Raw genomic sequence first — 23,764 nt, forward strand, 5'->3', positions numbered from 1 at the left:
ACTACTCTGGGTGCTTCATTAACTATTCATCTGTAGTTTTACACAAACAAACACACACACACACACACACCACACACCTGATATGCCAGGATAGTGGGTTCAATTACCGGTTCAATTCCCGGCACCATCCACACGTAAAAAATGATGGGGCAAGAATGTAAGTCACTTTGGTTAAAAGTGTCTGCTAAATTATACAATATACTGTACATACACGCACTACCGTTCAAAGGTTTGGGGTCACTTAGAAATGTCCTTGTTTTTGAGAGAAAAGCACATTTTTTGTCCATTAAAATAACATCAAAGTGATCAGAAATACAGTGTAGACATTGTTAATGTTGTAAATGACTATTGTAGCTGGAAACGGCAGATTTTTTATGGAATAACTACATAGATGTACAGAGGCCCATTATCAACAACCATCACTCCTGTGTTCCAATGGCACGTTGTGTTAGCTAATCCGAGGCTAATTGATCTTTAGAAAACCCTTTTGCAATTATGTTAGCACAGCTGAAAACTGTTGTCCTTAAAGAAGCAATAAAACTGGCCCTTTTTTTTTTAGAATAGATGAGTATCTGGAACATCAGCATTTCTGGGTTCGATTACAGGCTCAAAAAGGCCAGAAACAAAGAACTACTTCTGAAACCCGTCAGTCTATTCTTGTTCTGAGAAATGAAGGCTATTCCATGCGAGAGAAAAAAGCCATCTCTGTCAAGTGTGTTATTTTCCCCATCTTAATATTTTCTTTTTATTGGCCAGTCTGAGGTATGTTTTTTTCTTTGCAACTCTGCCTAGAAGGCCAGCGTCCCGGAGTTGCCTTTTCACTGTTGACATTGAGACTGGTGTTTTGCGGGTACTATTTAATGAAGCTGCCAGTTGCGGACTTGTGAGGCGTCTGTTCCTCAAACTAGACACTAATGTACTTGTCCTCTTTCTCAGTTGTGCACCGGGGCCTCCCACTCCTTTTTCTATTCTGGATAGAACGAGTTTGCGCTGTTCTGTGAAGGGAATAGTACACAACGTTGTACGAGATCTTCAGTTTCTTGGCAATTTCTCACATGTAATAGCCTTCATTTCTCAGAACAAGAATAGATTGACGAGTTTCAGATGAAAGTACTTTGTTTCTGGCCATTTTGAGCCTGTAATTGAACCCACAAATGCTGTTGCTCCAGATACTCAACTGGTCTAAAGAAGGCCAGTTGTATTGCTTCCTTAATCAGGAAAACAGTTTTCAGCTGTGCAAACATAATTGCAAAAGGGTTTTCTAATGATTTATTCGAATTTTTAAATTATAAACTTGGATAAGTTAATACAACACGCCATTGGAACACAGGAGTGATGGTTGCTGATAATGGGCCTCTGTACGCCTATGTAGATTTTACATTTGAAAAAAATCAGCCGTTTCCAGCTACAATAGTCATTTACAACATTAACAATGTCTACACTGTATTTCTGATCAATTTGATGTTATTTTAATGGACAAAACATTTGCTTTTCTTTCAAAAACATGAAAATTGCTAAGTGAACCCAAACTTTTGAATGGTAGTATATATATATCACACACAAGCATACACACAGCTTACCTTCCAGTTGGTAGTCCAGTGAGATGTCAGAGGGGGCCTGTAGAACAGCAGATCTCCTGTAGACAACATGGACTCTGCCCTGGTCCTCATGTTCCTGAGTCCCTCTCTCCAATGGCTCAATGAAGTACTCATCTGAGTCTGTCCGGATCATACCAGCCTGAAGAGAGAGCGGGAAAATCTATATATGGCCAAATGGGTGATTCTTCAGAAGTGATGGGAATGGAAATGAAAGGGATCCCTAGTCATTTGCACAACTGAAAAGTTGAACGCATTTAACACAATCCCTTTGATTCAGAGAGGTGCGGGAGGCTGCCTTAATCACTGTCATCGGCGCCCGGGGAGCAGTTGTTGTTGTTGGGGGTTAACTGCATTGCTTAAGTGAAGAACGGCAGATTTTTCCACCTTGCCAGCTCAGGGATTTGAAGCAGCGACCTTTTACTGACCCAACGCTCTTGAAAGTGCTAGGCAACCACAATTGCAGTCCCACCTCAAAAACAACCATTTAAAAAAGTTAAGTCTCCAATCTTACATTTATTTACATCATGATTTGTTCTAATTCAATCCAATGCAATAACAAGCACATTGTCACGTTCTGACCATAGAGAGCCCTTATTTTCTATGGTAGAGTAAATCAGGGCATGACTGGGGGGTTTTCTAGTTATTATTTTCTATGGTGGGTTCTAGTTTAGTTTTTCTATGTTGGTGTTTGGTATGATTCCCAATTAGAGGCAGCTGGTAATCGTTGTAATCATATTTAAGTAGCATGTTACATCTCATGTTACATCTCTTTGTTACGGTTCGTTGTTACAATGTGATTTTCTGGATTTTTTTTCTCATTTTGTCTGTCATAGTTGAAGTGTACCTATGATGAAAATTACAGGCCTCTCTCATCTTTTTAAGTGGGAGAACTTGCACAATTGGTGGATAACTAAATACTTTTTTGCCCCACTGTACATATCTACCTCAAATACCTTATTATTATCTATCCTGATGCAATGTCACTTTTCCCTGCTTTCATGTACGTACACTACATGACCATAAGTATGTGGACACCTGCTCATCCAACATCCCATTCCAAAATCATGGGCATTAACAAGGAGCTGTTCCCCCCTTTGCTGCCATAATAGCCTCCACTCTTCTGGGAAGGCTTTCCACTAGTTGTTGGAACATTGCTGCGGGGACTTGCTTCCATTCAGCCACAAGAGCGTTAGTGAGGGGTGATTAGCACTGGTGTTGGGTGATTAGGCCTGGCTCGCAGTTGGAGTTCCAATTCATCCCAAAAGTGTTAGAGGGGGTTGAGGTCAGGGTTCTGTGCAGGCCAGTCAAGTTCTTCCACACGGATCTCGACAAACCATTTCTGTATGGACCTCGCTTTGTGCATGGGGGCATTGCCATGCTGAAACAGGAAAGGGCCTTCCCCAAACTGTGGCCAAAAAGTTGGAAACACAGAATCGTCTGGAATGTCATTGTATGCTGTAGCGCTAAGATTTCCCTCCACTGGAACTAAGGGGCCTAGCCCAAACCATGAAAAACAGCCCCAGACCATTATTCCTCCTCCACCAAACATTGCAGCTGGCACTATGCATTGGGGCAGGTAGCGTTCTCCTGATTTCCACCAAACCCAAATGCGTCCATCGGACTGCCAGATGGCGCCGGAAGGGATGGCTGCCGTTTAAAGGGCTCCTAACCAACTGTGCTATTTTGTTCATTTATTTATTTACTTTTTTACTTATTTTGTACATAATGTTTCTGCTACTGTTTCTTATGACCGAAAATAACTTCTGGACATCAGAACAGCGATTACTTACCTCGAACTCGACAAAGATTTTTTATTTAACAAGTCCGACGCAAAGGATATACTGCTTTCTCGGGAATGGGCCAGATCCCCGTCATTTGCATGTAGAAAAGACGGAGAAAAAGGGGGCGGAGGTCAGGCTGCCTTCTGATAATTCGTAGGTGAGTAAACCTCCACTACCATCGGTTCTATTGGCCAACATGCAATCATTTTGCTTGCAAGCAAAAACAGAAGCAGGAAGTACCAGTGACTCACTCAATACGGAAATGGTCAGATGATGTCTATGCTACAGGCCTGTTTTGCTAGCACATACTTGAATATGTTCCGGGATTCATCCAATGGCATTGAGGAGTATACCACCCAACCAGAAGCCATGGATTACAGGCAACATCCACATCGAGATAAAGGTTGGAGCAGGACAATAATCCGGACACATAAGAAATCCCTTAACGCCTTCAGACGAACCATCAAACAGGCAAAGCGGCAATACAGGATTAAGATTGCATCCTACTACACCGGCACTGACGCTCGTCGGTTGTGGCAGGGCTCGAAAACTATTACAGACTACAAAGGGAAACCCAGCCGCGAGCTGCCCAGGGAGTGGTCTGAGTCGGGAAGGGAAAAGTGAAAACTTGTTATTGGTAGAGACATTTAGAACTATTTCTTATTGGTCTATTAACTAATTTACCTCCTGGGGATTTCACCAGGCAGGCCAAAACTCCATTCTACCAAAACAGGCTAACATTTCAGGCAGTCTTTTCAAACAGCTCTAATGCTAATTTTGGAACTCCCAAAAATGGCTGAATTTACAGAGTAGCTCCGAGTCTGAGAATGAGTTTACAGAGAATGAAATAATATTAGTTAGGGAGCCAATAAACCTACTGAAGCCGTTCATGTTCAAGCCGATCGTTGCCCCAGATCAAAGAGTCCTAGTAGCAGTAACAACACAGACATGCTGCCTGAAACACCTCAGCTAGAGGTTCAGCGTAGCCAAACACAAACTGGTGTTAGTGGGGATGCTGTCAGATTTTTGTTATTTCTTATCTTTATTTAACTAGGCAAGTCAGTTAAGAACAAATTCTTATTTACAATGACGGCCTACCCTGGCCAAATCCTAACAACGCTGGTCCAATTGTGCACCGCCCTATGGGACTCCTAATCACAGTCGGTTGTGATACAGCCTGGAATCGTACCAGGGTCTGTAGTGACGCCTCTAGCACAGATGCAGTGCCTTTGACCGCTGCGCCACTCAGGAGCCCCTCAATACAGGCTGGCAGATAATGGCAGCATCATGATTCATGAAATCTCATTCTAACCAATAATGGGGCATGCTCATTATAAATACATTGTGATTTAGTTTCGGTATTAGACTAACTTTTCTTATGAATTTGTTTGCAGAGCATACAGGCTGGCAGTTTATCGCCAGTGCACCCTGTGGGCACAAGGGAGAATTAGACGAGGAGTACGGCATGTCATCCCTGCGTGTGTCGTCTCTTCCATAAAGTGTGCATACCCAGAAGCAAAGGCATTCACATAGGGTTTGAGTTTGAATAAAACCAGTTCACTTAGTAAATCTAGCCCGAATGTCATTATTTTCAAGACATAGACCTAATGACTGCACCTTATGTATAACAACAGGTTCAAGCGTAACCAGATAAACTTGCTTTGAAGATAAAACTACTTTCAACATGCACTAAACCTGTGTCCATGTTGCTAGAGTAGTGACTTCAATTAACTTTGGCTGCTATCCTTGGAAAGGAATGGTAACTACATTGGACAGCTAGTTGGCAGAATCAAAGTAGAATTTAATAATATAGACGCCTTTATCCAAAGTGAACTGTACCATGACAGTGGAAACAGATCATAGAAACAGGATTACAATTTTGATATCATGGATGGTCAGTCCTAGTATCTATAGCTCTGTCTATGAATTTGAGAGTGGTTACATTTCTCCAGCCCCATCCCTCAGGTTTTACTGAAAGAGGAGCAGGGAGACACTTTGTAATTGTTTCTACTGCTGATTGCCACTTTAAGAAGTTAAGATGCAGACAAATTACCAAAATATGTTACAGATACTATATCGCCAAACCCACTGGCTCCAGAACATCTAGAAGTCTTTGCTAGGTAAAGCTCCGCCTTATCTCAGCTCACTGGTCACCATAGCAGCACCCACCCGTAGCACGCGCTCCTGCAGGTATTTCACTGGTCACCCCCAAAGCCAATTTGTCCTTTAGCCGCCTTTCCTTCCAGGTCTCTGCTGCCAATTACTGGAACAAACTGCAAAAATCACTGAAGCTGGAGACTCATATCTCCCTCTTTAAGCACTAGCTGTCAGAGCAGCTCACAGATCACTGCACCTGTACATAGCCCATCTGTAAATTGCCCATCCAACTACCTCATCCCCATGCTGTTATTTATTTTATTTAGCTCCATTGCACCCCAGTATCTCTACTTGCACATTCATCTTCTGCACATCTATCACTCCAGTGTTTAATTGCTATATTGTAATTATTTCGCCACTATGGTCTATTTATTGCTTTACCTCCATTATCCTACCTCATTTGCACACAATGTATATAGACTTTTTCAATTTTATTATTGAGTGTATGTTTGTTTATTCCATGTGTAACTGTGTTGTTGTTTGTTTTGCACTGCTTTGCTTTATCTTGGCCAGGTCACAGTTGTAAATGAGAACTTGTTCTCAACTGGCCTACCTGTTAAATAAATAAAAAATATATACAGTTGAAGTCAGAAGTTGACATACACCTTAGCCAAATACATTTAAACTCAGTTTTTCACAATTCCTGACATTTAATTCTAGTTCAAATTCCCTGTCTTAGGTCAGTTGGGATCACCACTTTACTTTAAGAATGTGAAATGTTAGAATAATAGTAGAGAGAATGATTTATTTCAGCTTTTATTTATTTCATCACATTCCCAGTTGGTCAGAAGTTTACATACACTCAATTAGTATTTGGTAGCATTGCCTTTAAATTGTTTAACTTGGGTCAAATATTTCGGGTAGCTTTGCACAAGCTTCCCACAACAAGTTGGGTGAATTTTGGCCCATTCCTCCTGACAGAGCTGGTGCAACTGAGTCAGGTTTGTAGGGCTCCTTGCTCGCACACACATTTTTCAGTTCTGCCCACAAATGTTCTATATGATTGAGGTCAGGGCTTTGTGATGTCCACTCCAATACCTTGACTTTGTTGTCCTTAAGCCATTTTGTCACAACTTGGAAGTATACTTGGGGTCATTGTCCATTTGGAAGACCCATTTAAGACCAAGCATTTACTTCCTGACTGATGTCTTGAGATGTTGCTTCAAAATATCCACATAATTGTCCTTCCTCATGACACAATCTATTTTGTGAAGTCCACCAGTCCCTCCTACAGCAAAGCACCCCCACAACATGATGCTGCCACCCCTGTGCTTCCCAGTTGGGATGGTGTTCTTCGGCTTGCAAGCCCCACCTTTTTCCTCCAAACATAACGATGGTCATTATGGCCAAACAGTTCTATTTTTGTTTCATCAGACCAGAGGACATTTTTCCAAAAATGTCTATGTGGACATCTTACTTTCTCTATTTGATGACAAATACTGACAGTAGGCCTACATAGTATTTTTCTCAGCACATACAATGCATATGCTGTGACCTGTGATGGGAACTGTGATGTACTGTGGTGTTGGGAGGTATTGGTGGGACTGTGATGTACTGTGGTGTTGGGAGGTATTGGTGGGACTGTGATGTACTGTGGTGTTGCGAGGTATTGGTGGTATAGGACTGGGTCTGAGGTATAGGACTGGTTGTAGAGGGTGGGTCTGAGGGGGAGAGGTGTCGGTCAAGCAGACCGCACCTCCCTGCCAAAACAAACAGCCTGCTGGACTGAAGCGGTCCCGTTCTCTGAGACGGCCTCTCCAGTCTCCACTTCAGAACTTGCTTTATTAAAAAAAAAAAAATCCTGCCACTTTCAAAAAGCCTGGATTCAGACAGGACACTGCCACCTTTCATCGGGTGTGTTGTTTAAAGGTGTATTTAGTTTAGAAATGTGTGCAAACCTTCGTCATCATTACTTGCCATTTTTATCCACCCTTAAAAAGGAACTTTAAAGAAAAACTACAACGGCAAACGTCTTCAGATTTGAAAAAACTAAAAAGAGGTAGAAGTGAAAGTCACCTGTCGGCGGATATAAAATGTATATCTGTATTTCTGGGTGGGAAAATAAAATTAGATCAAGAAAATATTTCACAAACGTACTTAGAAAACTGACCATATTAGAGGGCTCCTCCATAGGAGTTGTAGCTTGGGGAGCATATCACAGGAGCAAAGGAAAATATGTTGGCCAATCAATCTCTCTTCACACAAGAGCTCAGCAGATATCATGTCTTCTCTCCTGAACTACAGGCGGCTCTCTAAACTCTCTCACTCTGTTAATGAAATACAATAACTGGCAGAACTATCCTGAAGGGAATACTCTGGAAATATTTTGAGACCATGAGTAGGAGTCAGAAGTAGTAGGCAGGAGGTCAGGAGGAGACAGTAGGTGGTAGTAGTAGTAGTAGGCAGGAGATAGGTAGAAGTAGTAGTAGGTAGGAGGTCAGTAGGAGTCAGTAGGCCCGTCGGAGTCAGTAGGTAGTAGTAGGTAGGAGGTCAGTAGGAGTCAGTAGGCCCGTCGGAGTCAGTAGGTAGTAGTAGGTAGGAGGTCAGTAGGTAGTAGTAGTGGGCAGGAGGTCAGTAGGAGTCAGTAGGTAGTAGTAGTAGTATGCAGTAGTAGTAGTAGGAAGTAGTAGTAGGCAGGAGTCAGGAGGCAGTAGTAGTAGGCAGTAGTAGTAGTAGGAAGTAGTAGTAGGCAGGAGTCAGGAGGCAGTATTAGTAGGCAGGAGTCAGGAGGCAGTAGTAGTATGCAGTAGTAGTAGTAGGAAGTAGTAGTAGGCAGGAGTCAGGAGGCAGTATTAGTAGGCAGGAGTCAGGAGGCAGTAGTAGTAGGCAGTAGTAGTAGTAGGAAGTAGTAGTAGGCAGGAGTCAGGAGGCAGTATTAGTAGGCAGTAGTAGTAGTAGGAAGTAGTAGTAGGCAGGAGTCAGGAGGCAGTATTAGTAGGCAGGAGTCAGGAGGCAGTAGTAGTAGGCAGGAGGCAGTAGTAGTAGGCAGTAGTAGTAGTAGGAAGTAGTAGTAGGCAGGAGTCAGGAGGCAGTATTAGTAGGCAGGAGTCAGGAGGCAGTAGTAGTAGGCAGTAGTAGTAGGCAGGAGTCAGGAGGCAGTATTAGTAGGCAGGAGTCAGGAGGCAGTAGTAGTATGCAGTAGTAGTAGTAGGAAGTAGTAGTAGGCAGGAGTCAGGAGGCAGTATTAGTAGGCAGGAGTCAGGAGGCAGTAGTAGTATGCAGTAGTAGTAGTAGGAAGTAGTAGTAGGCAGGAGTCAGGAGGCAGTATTAGTAGGCAGGAGTCAGGAGGCAGTAGTAGTAGGCAGTAGTAGTAGTAGGAAGTAGTAGTAGGCAGGAGTCAGGAGGCAGTATTAGTAGGCAGTAGTAGTAGTAGGAAGTAGTAGTAGGCAGGAGTCAGGAGGCAGTATTAGTAGGCAGGAGTCAGGAGGCAGTAGTAGTAGGCAGGAGGCAGTAGTAGTAGGCAGTAGTAGTAGTAGGAAGTAGTAGTAGGCAGGAGTCAGGAGGCAGTATTAGTAGGCAGGAGTCAGGAGGCAGTAGTAGTAGGCAGTAGTAGTAGGCAGGAGTCAGGAGGCAGTATTAGTAGGCAGGAGGCAGTAGTAGTAGGCAGTAGTAGTAGTAGGAAGTAGTAGTAGGCAGGAGTCAGGAGGCAGTATTAGTAGGCAGGAGTCAGGAGGCAGTAGTAGTAGGCAGTAGTAGTAGTAGGAAGTAGTAGTAGGCAGGAGTCAGGAGGCAGTATTAGTAGGCAGTAGTAGTAGGAAGTAGTAGTAGGCAGGAGTCAGGAGGCAGTATTAGTAGGCAGGAGTCAGGAGGCAGTAGTAGTAGGCAGGAGTCAGGAGGCAGTAGTAGTAGGCAGTAGTAGTAGGCAGGAGTCAGGAGGCAGTATTAGTAGGCAGCAGTAGTAGTAGGAAGTAGTAGTAGGCAGGAGTCAGGAGGCAGTAGTAGTAGGCAGTAGTAGTAGGCAGGAGTCAGGAGGCAGTATTAGTAGGCAGGAGTCAGGAGGCAGTAGTAGTAGGCAGTAGTAGTAGGCAGGAGTCAGGAGGCAGTATTAGTAGGCAGCAGTAGTAGTAGGAAGTAGTAGTAGGCAGGAGTCAGGAGGCAGTATTAGTAGGCAGGAGTCAGGAGGCAGTAGTAGTAGGAAGTACTAGTAGGCAGGAGTCAGGAGGCAGTATTAGTAGGCAGGAGTCAGGAGGCAGTAGTAGTAGGCAGTAGTAGTAGGCAGGAGTCAGGAGGCAGTATTAGTAGGCAGGAGTCAGGAGGCAGTAGTAGTAGGCAGTAGTAGTAGTAGGAAGTAGTAGTAGGCAGGAGTCAGGAGGCAGTATTAGTAGGCAGGAGTCAGGAGGCAGTAGTAGTAGGCAGTAGTAGTAGTAGGAAGTAGTAGTAGGCAGGAGTCAGGAGGCAGTATTAGTAGGCAGTAGTAGTAGTAGGAAGTAGTAGTAGGCAGGAGTCAGGAGGCAGTATTAGTAGGCAGGAGTCAGGAGGCAGTAGTAGTAGGCAGGAGTCAGGAGGCAGTAGTAGTAGGCAGTAGTAGTAGGCAGGAGTCAGGAGGCAGTATTAGTAGGCAGCAGTAGTAGTAGGAAGTAGTAGTAGGCAGGAGTCAGGAGGCAGTATTAGTAGGCAGGAGTCAGGAGGCAGTATTAGTAGGCAGGAGTCAGGAGGCAGTAGTAGTAGGCAGTAGTAGTAGGCAGGAGTCAGGAGGCAGTATTAGTAGGCAGGAGTCAGGAGGCAGTATTAGTAGGCAGGAGTCAGGAGGCAGTATTAGTAGGCAGTAGTAGTAGGCAGGAGTCAGGAGGCAGTATTAGTAGGCAGGAGTCAGGAGGCAGTAGTAGTAGGCAGTAGTAGTAGGCAGGAGTCAGGAGGCAGTATTAGTAGGCAGCAGTAGTAGTAGGAAGTAGTAGTAGGCAGGAGTCAGGAGGCAGTAGTAGTAGGCAGGAGTCAGGAGGCAGTATTAGTAGGCAGCAGTAGTAGTAGGAAGTAGTAGTAGGCAGGAGTCAGGAGGCAGTATTAGTAGGCAGGAGTCAGGAGGCAGTAGTAGTAGGCAGGAGTCAGGAGGCAGTATTAGTAGGCAGGAGTCAGGAGGCAGTAGTAGTATGCAGTAGTAGTAGTAGGAAGTAGTAGTAGGCAGGAGTCAGGAGGCAGTATTAGTAGGCAGGAGTCAGGAGGCAGTAGTAGTAGGCAGTAGTAGTAGTAGGAAGTAGTAGTAGGCAGGAGTCAGGAGGCAGTATTAGTAGGCAGGAGTCAGGAGGCAGTAGTAGTAGGCAGGAGTCAGGAGGCAGTAGTAGTAGGCAGTAGTAGTAGGCAGGAGTCAGGAGGCAGTATTAGTAGGCAGGAGTCAGGAGGCAGTAGTAGTAGGCAGTAGTAGTAGTAGGAAGTAGTAGTAGGCAGGAGTCAGGAGGCAGTATTAGTAGGCAGGAGTCAGGAGGCAGTAGTAGTAGGCAGTAGTAGTAGTAGGAAGTAGTAGTAGGCAGGAGTCAGGAGGCAGTATTAGTAGGCAGTAGTAGTAGTAGGAAGTAGTAGTAGGCAGGAGTCAGGAGGCAGTATTAGTAGGCAGGAGTCAGGAGGCAGTAGTAGTAGGCAGGAGTCAGGAGGCAGTAGTAGTAGGCAGGAGTCAGGAGGCAGTAGTAGTAGGCAGGAGTCAGGAGGCAGTAGTAGTAGGCAGGAGTCAGGAGGCAGTAGTAGTAGGAAGTAGTAGTAGGCAGGAGTCAGGAGGCAGTATTAGTAGGCAGGAGTCAGGAGGCAGTAGTAGTAGGCAGTAGTAGTAGTAGGAAGTAGTAGTAGGCAGGAGTCAGGAGGCAGTATTAGTAGGCAGTAGTAGTAGTAGGAAGTAGTAGTAGGCAGGAGTCAGGAGGCAGTATTAGTAGGCAGGAGTCAGGAGGCAGTAGTAGTAGGCAGGAGTCAGGAGGCAGTAGTAGTAGGCAGGAGTCAGGAGGCAGTAGTAGTAGGCAGGAGTCAGGAGGCAGTAGTAGTAGGCAGGAGTCAGTAGGTAGTAGTAGTAGTATGCAGTAGTAGTAGTAGGAAGTAGTAGTAGGCAGGAGTCAGGAGGCAGCAGTAGTAGGCAGTAGTAGTAGTAGGAAGTAGTAGTAGGCAGGAGTCAGGAGGCAGTATTAGTAGGCAGTAGTAGTAGTAGGAAGTAGTAGTAGGCAGGAGTCAGGAGGCAGTATTAGTAGGCAGGAGTCAGGAGGCAGTAGTAGTAGACAGTAGTAGTAGTAGGAAGTAGTAGTAGGCAGGAGTCAGGAGGCAGTATTAGTAGGCAGGAGTCAGGAGGCAGTAGTAGTATGCAGTAGTAGTAGTAGGAAGTAGTAGTAGGCAGGAATCAGGAGGCAGTATTAGTAGGCAGGAGTCAGGAGGCAGTAGTAGTAGGCAGTAGTAGTAGGCAGGAGTCAGTAGAAGGCAGGAGTCAGTAGGTAGTAGAAGTAGGCAGGAGGTCCGTAGGAGTCAATAGGTAGTAGAACTACAGTTCTCTGTAGATAGAAGTAGGCAGGATGTCAGTGGTAGATGAGCAATAACTACTAACTACTGACACTGAGATGAGTAATAACTACTGACAGACTACTGACATGGAGATGAGTAATAACTACTAACATGGAGATGAGTAATAACTACTAACAGACTACTGACACGGAGATGAGTAATAACTACTGACACGGAGATGAGTAATAACTACTGACATGGAGATGAATAATAACTACTAACGTGGAGATGAGTAATAACTACTAACAGACTACTCTCATGGAGATGAGTAATAACTACTAACTACTGATATGGAGATGAGAAATAACTACCAAAATGGAGATGAGTAATAACTACTAACAGACTACTGACATGGATATGAGTAATAACTGCTAACAGACTACTGACATGGAGATGAGTAATAACTACTAACAGACTACTGACATGGAGATGAGAAATAACTACTAACGTGGAGATGAGTAATAACTACTAACTACTAAGGTGGAGATGAGTAATAACTACGAACTACTAACGTGGAGATGAGAAATAACTACTAACAGACTACTGACATGGAGATGAGTAATAACGACTAACATGGAGATGAGTAATAACTACTGACATGGAGATGAGTAATAACTACTAACTACTGACATGGAGATGAGAAATAACTACTAACTACTGATATGGAGATGAGAAATAACTACCAACATGGAGATGAGTAATAACTACTAACAGACTACTGACATGGAGATGAGTAATAACTACTAACAGACTAATGACATGGAGATGAGTAATAACTACTGACATGGAGATGAGAAATAACTACTGACATGGGGATGAGTAATAACTACTAACAGACTACTGACATGGAGATGAGTAATAACTATTAACTACTGACATGGAGATGAGAAATAACTACCAACAGACTACTGACATGGAGATGAGAAATAACTACCAACAGACTACTGACATGGAGATGAGAAATAACTACCAACAGACTACTGACATGGAGATGAGTAATAACTACTGACATGGAGATGAGAAATAACTACGGAAATGGAGATGAGAAATAACTACTGACACGGAGATGAGTAATAACTACTGACATGGAGGTGAGTAATAACTACTGACATGCGGATGAGTAATAACTACTAACTACTAACGTGGAGATGAGAAAAAACTACTGACATGGAGATGAGAAATAACTACTAACTACTAACGTGAAGATGAGTAATAACTACTAACAGACTACTGACATGGAGATGCGTAATAACTACTGACATGGAGATGAGAAATAACTACTAACAGACTACTGACATGGAGATGAGAAATAACTACTGACATGGAGATGAGAAATAACTACTGACATGGAGATGAGTAATAACTACAAACAGACTACTGACATGGAGATGAGTAATAACTACTGACATGCGGATGAGTAATAACTACTAACTACTAACGTGGAGATGAGAAAAAACTACTGACATGGAGATGAGAAATAACTACTAACTACTGACATGGAGATGAGAAATAACTACAAACAGACTACTGACATGGAGATGACTAATAACTACTAACTGACTGACATGCGGATGAGTAATAACTACTAACTACTAACGTGGAGATGAGAAATAACTGCTGACATGGGGATGAGTAATAACTACTAACTACTGACATGGAGATGAGAAATAACTACCAACAGACTACTGACATGGAGATGAGTAATAACTACTGACATGGAGATGAGTAATAACTACTGACATGGAGATGAGTAATAACTACTGACATGGAGACGAGTAATAACTACTGACATGGAGACGAGTAATAACTACTGACATGGAGATGAGTAATAACTACTGACATGGAGATGAGTAATAACTACTGACATGGAGACGAGTAATAACTACTGACATGGAGACGAGAAATAACTACTGACATGGAGATGAGAAATAACTACTGACATGGACATGAGAAATACCTACTAACAGACTACTGACATGGAGATTAGTAATAACTACTAACAGACTACTGACATGGAGATGACTAATAACTACTAACAGACTGACATTCGGATGAGTAATAACTACTAACTACTAACGTGGAGATGAGAAAAAACTACTGACATGGAGATGAGAAATAACTACTGACATGGGGATGAGTAATAACTACTAACAGACTACTGACATGGAGATGAGTAATAACTACAAACAGACTACTGACATGGAGATGACTAATAACTACTAACAGACTGACATTCGGATGAGTAATAACTACTAACTACTAACGTGGAGATGAGAAAAAACTACTGACATGGAGATGAGAAATAACTACTGACATGGGGATGAGTAGTAACTACTAACTACTGACATGGAGATGAGAAATAACTACCAACAGACTACTGACATGGAGATGAGTAATAACTACTGACATGGAGATGAGAAATAACTACTGACATGGAGATGAGAAATAACTACTAACAGACTACTGACATGGAGATGACTAACAACTACTAACAGACTAACATGGAGAAGAGAAATAACTACCAACAGACTACTGACATGGAGATGAGTAATAACTACTGACATGGAGATGAGTAATAACTACTAACTACTAACGTGGAGATGAGAAATAACTACTAACTACTAACGTGAAGATGAGTAATAACTACTAACAGACTACTGACATGGGGATGAGTAATAACTAACTACTGACATGGAGATGAGTAATAACTACTGACATGGAGATGAGTAATAACTACTGACATGGAGATGAGTAATAACTACTGACATGGAGATGAGTAATAACTACTGACATGGAGATGAGTAATAACTACTGACATGGAGATGAGTAATAACTACTGACATGGAGATGAGAAATAACTACTGACATGGAGATGAGAAATAACTACTAACAGACTACTGACATGGAGATGAGTAATAACTACTAACAGACTACTGACATGGAGATGAGTAATAACTACTAACTACTAATGTGAAGATGAGTAATAACTACTAACAGACTACTGACATGGAGATGAGTAATAACTACTAACAGACTACTGACATGGAGATGACTAATAACTACTAACAGACTACTGACATGCAGATGAGTAATAACTACTAACTACTAATGTGAAGATGAGTAATAACTACTAACAGACTACTGACATGGAGATGAGTAATAACTACTAACTACTAATGTGAAGATGAGTAATAACTACTAACAGACTACTGACATAGAGATGAGAAATAACTACTGTCATGGAGATGAGAAATAACTACCAACAGACTACTGACATGGAGATGAGTAATAACTACTGACATGGAGATGAGTAATAACTACTGACATTGAGATGAGAAATAACTACTGACAGACTACTGACATGGATATGAGTAATAACTGCTGACAGACTACTGACATGTAGATGAGTAATAACTACTAACAGACTACTGACATGGAGATGAGTAATAACTACTAACTACTAACCTGGAGATGAGTAATAACTACTAACAGACTACTGACATGGAGATGAATAATAACTACTAACAGACTACTGTCATGGAGATGAGAAATAACTACTAACAGACTACTGACATGGAGATGAGTAATAACTACTGGCATGAAGATGAGTAATAACTACTAACAGAGTACTGACATGGAGATGAGTAATAACTACTGACATGGGGATGAGTAATAACTACTAACAGACTACTGACATGGAGATGAGTAATAACTACTAACAGACTACTGACATGGAGATGAGTAATAACAACTGACATGAAGATGAGTAATAACTACTAACAGAGTACTGACATGGAGATGAGTAATAACTACTGACATGGGGATGAGTAATAACTACTAACAGACTACTGACATGGAGATGAGTAATAACAACTGACATGAAGATGAGTAATAACTACTAACAGAGTACTGACATGGAGATGAGTAATAACTACTGACATGGGGATGAGTAATAACTACTAACAGACTACTGACATGGAGATGAGTAATAACTACTAACAGACTACTGACATGGAGATGAGTAATAACAACTGACATGAAGATGAGTAATAACTACTAACAGAGTACTGACATGGAGATGAGTAATAACTACTGACATGGGGATGAGTAATAACTACTAACAGACTACTGACATGGGGATGAGAAATAACTACTGTCATGGAGATGAGAAATAACTACCAAGAGACTACTGACATGGAGATGAGTAATAACTACTGACATGGAGATGAGTAATAACTACTGACATTGAGATGAGAAATAACTACTGACAGACTACTGACATGGATATGAGTAATAACTGCTGACAGACTACTGACATGTAGATGAGTAATAACTACTAACAGACTACTGACATGGAGATGAGTAATAACTACTGGCATGAAGATGAGTAATAACTACTAACAGACTACTGACATGGAGATGAATAATAACTACTAACAGACTACTGACATGGAGATGAGAAATAACTACTAACAGACTGACATGGAGATGAGTAATAACTACTGACATGGAGATGAGTAATAACTACTAACAGACTACTGACATGGAGATGAGTAATAACTACTGACATGGAGATGAGAAATAACTACTAACAGACTACTGTCATGGAGATGAGTAATAACTACTAACATACTACTGACATGGAGATGAGAAATAACTACTAACAGACTACTGACATGGAGATGAGTAATAACTACTAACTACTAACGTGGAGATGAGTAATATCTACTAACTACTAACGTGGAGATGACTAATAACCACTAACAGACTACTGACATGGAGATGAGAAATAACTACTGACATGGAGATGAGTAATAACTACTAACAGACTACCGACATGGAGATGAGTAATAACTACTAACATACTACTGACATGGAGATGAGAAATACCTACTAACAGACTGACATGGAGATGAGTAATAACTACTGACATGGAGATGAGAAATAACTACCAACAGACTACTGTCATGGAGATGAGTAATAACTACTGACATGGAGATGAGAAATAACTACTAACATACTACTGTCATGGAGATGAGTAATAACTACTGAAATGGAGATGAGAAATAACTACCAACAGACTACTGTCATGGAGATGAGAAATAACGACTGACATGGAGATGAGTAATAACTACTAACAGACTACTGACATGGAGATGAGTAATAACTACTAACAGACTACTGACATGGAGATGAGTAATAACTGACATGGGGACGAGTAATAACTACTAACAGACTACTGACATGGAGATGAGTAATAACTACTGACATGGAGATTAGTAATAACTACTGACAATCAGATGGTACGTGGGTACCTGCTTCTATAAACCAATGAGGAGATGGGAGAGGCAGGACTTGCAGCGCGATCTGCGTCAGAAATAGAAAGGAGTTCTATTTCTGTGCAATAATTGAATAACATGGATTTCTAAACGTATTTTGCAACGCTTCTTGAGGAAGTTCAACGCTGCAGAAATGTTTTGGTACCGTCCCCCAGATCTGTGCCTATACAAAATCAAATCTCTGAGCTTTATGGCACAATTCCTTCGACCTCATGGCTTGGTTTTTGCTCTGACATGCACTGCCAACTGTGGGAACTTATATAGACAGGCGTGTGCCTTTCCAAATCATGTCCAATCAATTGAACTTACCACAGGTGGACTCTAATCAAGTTGTAGAAACATCTCAAGGATTCACCTGAGCTCAATTTCGAATCTTATAGCAATGGGTCGAAATAATTATGTAAATATGGTATTTCTGTTTTTTATTTGTAATAAATTAGCAAACATTTCTAAAAACCTGTTTTTGCATTGTCATTATGGGGTGTTGTGTGTAGATTTATGAGGAAAATGTTTTTTAAAAATTGGAAAAAGTCAAGGGGTCAATACTTTCCTAAGGCACTGTAGTTTACGTGTGGAAAGATGGACGTCAAGTTAGCAGAGAGTAATGGAGGACCACTCATCCATGACAAACATCAGGACAAAGCCTCTTCCAGCTGTCAGAATGAGGAATATCTGGAGCAGAATGTGCTGTAAACCACCAAGACTAACCCCTCAGCTATAGACCAGAGCCATAGAGCAGACAGCAGAATTCCAACCATCTAAAACCATTGACCACCACATGATTAGGTCACCAATCATCTCTAAAGCGTTGAGAGTGTCGAGGGGGCAGTGTGTGTGTGTGTTTGCATTAAAGGCTGACGAGAATTTACCAGTCCATCACAGTTGTTAATGGCGACGGAGGCTCCCTTTACGTCAGTGATGTCACCGATAAAGGTGCAGTCTGTTTTCAGCAACCTCCTCCTGAGAATCCTCTCTGTTCCACCGCTGGTCGACTCACTCCCATTCTCTCCACCAACACGGATAGTACCTCTGCTACCACTATTACTAGTGATTGTACTACTGCTGCTGGCGTTGCCTGGTTCAGGAACCTGGTCGTGCCACTCCACCATGGCCCCAGGAGACACCAGGCGGTCGTTGGGACGGAGCCTCAGGTGGAACTCCCTGCCGAATACCGTGATGTTGAAGAACAGCCTATCACTGGCCTGTTCCGAGCCCTCTGCCCCAACCTCCCTCTTCACTCGCTGTTTGTGATTGGCAGAGAGCAGGTGGGACAGGAAGTGACCATGGGAGTCGGTGCTGATGGGGGTGATGAGGCCATACTCTCTCAGGCGGCTACGCAGCTGGTCTGGAATAAACAACAACAACATTAATAATCAATATTTTATAATCAATATACACTGAGTATACCAAACATTAGGAACACCTTCCTAATATTGAGTTGCACCCCCTCCCCTTTCACCCTCAGAACAGCCTCAATCCTTTGGGGCGTGGACTCTACAAGGTGTCCAAAGCATTCCATAGGGATGCTGGCCCATGTTGACTTCAACGCTTCCCAAAATTGTGTCAAGTTGGCTGGATGTCCTTTGTATGGTGGACCATTCTTGATACATACGGGAAACTGTTGAGCGTGAAATACCCAGCAGAGTTGCACTTCTTGACACAAACTAGTGTGCCTGGCAACTACTACCATACCCCGTTCAAAGGCACTTAAATCTTTTGTCTTGCCCATTCATCCTCTGAATGGCACAAAAATCCATGTCTCAAATGTCTCAAACAATCAGTCTCTTCCCCTTCATCTACACCAGGTATTCCCAAACTGGGGCAATGTCGTCAGGGGTACGCCAAATAAAAATGTGATTCACATTTTCAAACAGTCCATTTGAATTTTCCAACAGGGCTATACATTTGAGGGAGGTTTTTTTCTCACCTGAGTCACCTCGTTTCACTGCCAAAAATAACATGAAACCATCTGTTGTTCAGAGAAATAACAACACAATGTCAAATACAGGTAGCCCAGTCAAATAATTAACATCCAATCACGATACAAGTATCCTGTGTATTTATTTTCTCTCCTTCCTCCCCTCACAGGTGGCAATCATCATTCCCCAATCAGTCGCTAATCAGAAGACACCTGCTCCTTTTCTCTTACCCAATCACATCCTTTCCCTTTCCCTAAAAACCGATTCAGTTGTTTTCTCTGGAGCTCGATCTCTCTGTTTCCATCTCTCTGTGTCTATCTCTCCAACTCTATTTGTATGCAGAGATCTCTCTTTTGGTTTTTGCAACTACATTTCACTTTGTCTGTTATTATGTGAGTATTGTATTGTTGTGCTTCATGACTGTTTGTTTGTTGGTGGGAAAAGGGGGTACCAAGTCAAGTCACCCTTGGGCAAACATTACCCGTAGGAATACTTTGTCTAAGAACACTAGTTAGAACTGGGTGGACCACCCGCTGTAATTTTGGTTAGTTAGTTAGCTGTATTGAAGTAGGCTAGTCTAGCTTAGGGGTGTTTTTGGATATTTGTTTCTTTCCTTGGGTCCAGCTCAGCCCCTTTTCCTGCCCCCCTTTACTGTGTGTTTAAAAATAAACCATGAGTGTTTGACGGTAATTTAGTTGTCTGTGGTTTTTCGTTCTCACTGTTACTTTTTCACTATTGTACTTTGCATGAGTTATGTTACGTGTCTCGTTGCCATCCCCCCCTAGACTGCCGGGCAAAAAGGGATTCGTAACAGCGTCCCTCGCTGGAATTCCACTAACGGTCCCGCTGTAGCCAAACTTAACTGCTGCTCATGTTGATATCTGTACTGACGGCGCAAAAGCCATAACAGGGAGACCTAGTGGAGTGGTAACGGGCATGCAAGCGGTTGCTCCCAACGCCACTTGGGTACACTGCAGCATCCACTATGTCTCCCTTGCTGACAAGGGAATGCCTGACAGCTTGAAAGACGTTTTGGACACTATAGTGAAAATGGTTAACTTTGTTAAAGCAAGGCCCCTGAACTCTTGTGTATTTTCTGCATTTTACAATGATATGGACAGCGACCATGTAACGCTTTTACAACATACAGAAGTGCGCTGGTTATCAAGGGGCAAAGTATTGACACGTTTTTTTAAATTGAGAGACGAGCTTAAAGTTTTCTTTACTGACCATAATTTTCACGTGTCTGACTGCTTGCATGTTGATGAGTTTCTCACACGACTGGCCTATCTGGGTGATGTTTTTTCTCGCCTGAATGATCTGAATCTAGGATTACAGGGACTCTCCGCAACTATATTCAATGATTTAAGACAAAATTAAGGCTATGACTAAGAAGTTGGAGCGCTTTACTGTTTGCATTAACAAGGACAACACACAGGTCTTTCCATCATTGTATGATTTTTTTTGTGTGCAAATGAACTCAAGCTTACGGACACAAACAACTGGATTCGTTATCCCTTTCATGCCCTGCCTCCAGTCCACTCATTGAAATTGCAACAAGCGATTCTGTGAAAATTGAATTTAATCAGAAGCCACTGCCAGATTTCTGGATTGGGCTGCGCTCAGAGTATCCTGCCTTGGCAAATCGCACTGTTAAGACACAGATTCCCTTTGCAACCACGTACCTATGTGAGAGTGTATTCTCGGCCATCACTAGCATGGAAACTAAATACAGACACAGACTGTGAGTGGAAAATGATTTAAGACAGACTCTCTCCAATACAACCGAACACTGCAGAGTTATGAGCATCCTTTCAAGCACACCCTTCTCATTGACCTGTGGCGAGTTATTCACAATTTTCTATGAATAAATAAGGTTTTATATGTAAGACGGTTAAAGAAAGAGCAAAATGATTGATTATTATTATTTGTGCCCTGGTCCTATAAGAGCTTTGTCACTTCCCATTAGCCGGGTTGTGACACAAATTCACACTCATTCTAATGTTTAATAAATGTATTGTCATGACGTTACCCTCTTTGAGTACAGCGAGCACCATCCCCCGCTCTCTGCTTCTACAACCAGACTGCTGTGGTCAGAGGTCGTAAATTCCTCAGAAGACCCTGCCTCATGGCAACACATGGCCACACACATTAGAGATAGGGTAAACTTTCAGAGGACAAAGGAAATCCTTCCACCTCACAGAACTTGAGGTACGAACAAATTTCATGTTCCAGAAAAAGTTTAAAAGATCGGTGAAGAATCCAGCTACGAACTGGTCCGTTTGTTACAACTTGGGAAGCTCAAGAGAGATGGTGTGGCCACATTACCATAACTCTGTTTATATAATAGCCTCAGATATGAGGTTTACATCTAATTGTTGTATAAGATGAATGAGTGAGGACGATACTGTTTGTATAATTGTGTAATATGATTGTGGACTGTTTAATGAAGAAAAATACAATTCCCTTTTGATTTGAACTAAATCAGAGGACTGCCCCTGAGCCCAGTTAGGGTCAGACATCCTGGGACAGACCCTTTTCTGCCATTCTGAATAAAACCCAACTTTGAGAAATTATCACCAGACCAAGCTTACCTCAATTTCGAGAGGGCTAAAGGTGTAGACCATTGCTGAATCTTTTAACCATACGACGTCGTTAAACTCTTAGACTATCGATACCGACAGAATGAGAACAAGTCTTTGATACTAATTACTAGTCTGCAGCTAGGAATTTGGCATCTTTGAACGCGAAGAACGACAACCGCAGAAACACCCATTCTATAACGAATGTCACTTTGAACTATCCCCTCTAACCAAGACAGAAAGAGAGAGGGAGGGAGACAGACAATTCTACAAAATAAATACTTTTCACCGACGATCAAGATGACACACTGAGCGTAAATATATATATTTATTGCAATTGTTCCCGAATGAGTGAGCGTTCATGTGTAAGGGATTAGCATTTTAATTGTAATAATTAACTCTGTAGTGACTTCTCAGTCGACCCCCCATTGCCCCTTTGTCTAACAAGCCGCCATGCCGGTTCAGCCCACTAGGGCACATTCTATCATTTCATGTAACCATATTTACTGTTTGTTTATGCATTTCTGTGAATTACTTAGTTAGTAATAAATAAATAATTTAAGACAATTGATGTATGACTCATAGTGAAGACTGGATTTGTGCAGATAACCAACAATTTACGACTTTTGGAATGAGACTATGGTCAAATAAATAAATCATTAATCAGAAGACTATTGATCACATATGAAAAAATCTGAAAGGTTATATTAGGAAATTATAACTTTGTAATCTGAATACTTTCCCTGGTGCCCCAACTTCCTAGTTAATTACAGTTACATGATTATTCAGTTTACAGAGAATCTTTGATAAAAACGAAGTCTTCAGTTTAATGATAGTAAAGACACGACAGTATCATATAGTGTGTGTGGCAGGCTTACAATAATGGCAAAATACATTTGAGAGTGCGCTGACCTTGGTGCTACAGGGGGTGCGCAGCTGGAGGTTGAATGTTTGACGGGGTACGGGACTATAAAAAGTTTGGGAACCACTGATCTACACTGATTAAAGTGGATTTAACAAATTACATCAATAAGGGATCATAGCTTTCATCTGGATTCATCTTGTCAGTCTATGTCATGGCAATACTGTTTCTGGCGGCTACACATCTGGTCTGGAATAACAACAACACTATATTAATCAATATATTACCATCATTGCTTTTCTGAACATATGAAGTAAAGTCAACTAAACTCTTAGTCCTCTCCTGCACTCCCTGTTCACCCACGAGTGTATGACTCCAACACCATCATTAAGTTTGCCGAGGACCTCGGCAAACAGTGGTCCAACAGTGGTCACAACAGCCTGATCACTGACAGGGTTGAGACAGCCTATAGGGAGGAGGTCAGAGACCTGGCTGTGTGGTTCCAGGACAACAACCACTCCCTCAATGTCAGCAATACAAAGGAGCTGATCGTGGACTACAGGAAACGGAGGGCCAAGCACGCCCCCATTCACATCGACGGGGCTCTAGTGGAGTGAGTCGAGAGCTTCAAGTTCCTCGATGTCCACATCACTAAGAAATTAACATGGTTCACACACACACCAACACAGTCATGAAGAAGGCATGACAAATCCTCTTCCCCCTCAGGATGCTGAAAATGTGACCCTTTTTGCACAAACTCTTTTGACTCACATACACTGCTGCTACTGTTTATTATCTATCCTGTTGCCCAGTCACTTTATCCCTATCTATATGGACTTATCTACCCCAACTACCTCGTACCCCTCTACATGGACTGGGTACCCCGTGTATATAACCAAGTTATCCTTACTCATTGTGGTTTTATTCCTCCTGTTACTATGTTTCTATTTTTCTCTCTGCATTGCTGGGAAGGGCCTGTAAGTAATTATTTCACTGTGAGTCTACACCTGTTGTTCACGAAGCATGTGACAAATGAAATGTGATTTGATTTGATGACA

The 23,764-nt window shown here is 42.2% G+C and overlaps 1 protein-coding gene across 4 annotated transcripts in view; it reads right to left on the bottom strand.

The window, feature by feature from the left end:
- Positions 1 to 23,764, bottom strand: part of adamts3 (ADAM metallopeptidase with thrombospondin type 1 motif, 3) — a 190,860-nt gene that overhangs the window by 126,205 nt on the left and 40,891 nt on the right. For 3 of the 4 annotated variants that reach the window (XM_036936581.1, XM_036936583.1, XM_036936580.1), the window contains 2 exons: positions 18,213 to 18,688; positions 1,581 to 1,737 (listed from right to left, as the gene is read on the bottom strand). In XM_036936581.1, coding sequence (XP_036792476.1) covers positions 1,581 to 1,737; positions 18,213 to 18,688 — 633 coding nt within the window. Of the gene's footprint in view, positions 1 to 1,580; positions 1,738 to 18,212; positions 18,689 to 19,270; positions 19,398 to 23,764 lie in introns of those variants that run through there. The other variant, XM_036936582.1, reaches the window with a different exon arrangement.

Source organism: Oncorhynchus mykiss, chromosome 11 (genome assembly GCF_013265735.2).
Source record: "Oncorhynchus mykiss isolate Arlee chromosome 11, USDA_OmykA_1.1, whole genome shotgun sequence".
NCBI classification, from domain to species: Eukaryota; Metazoa; Chordata; class Actinopteri; order Salmoniformes; family Salmonidae; genus Oncorhynchus; species Oncorhynchus mykiss.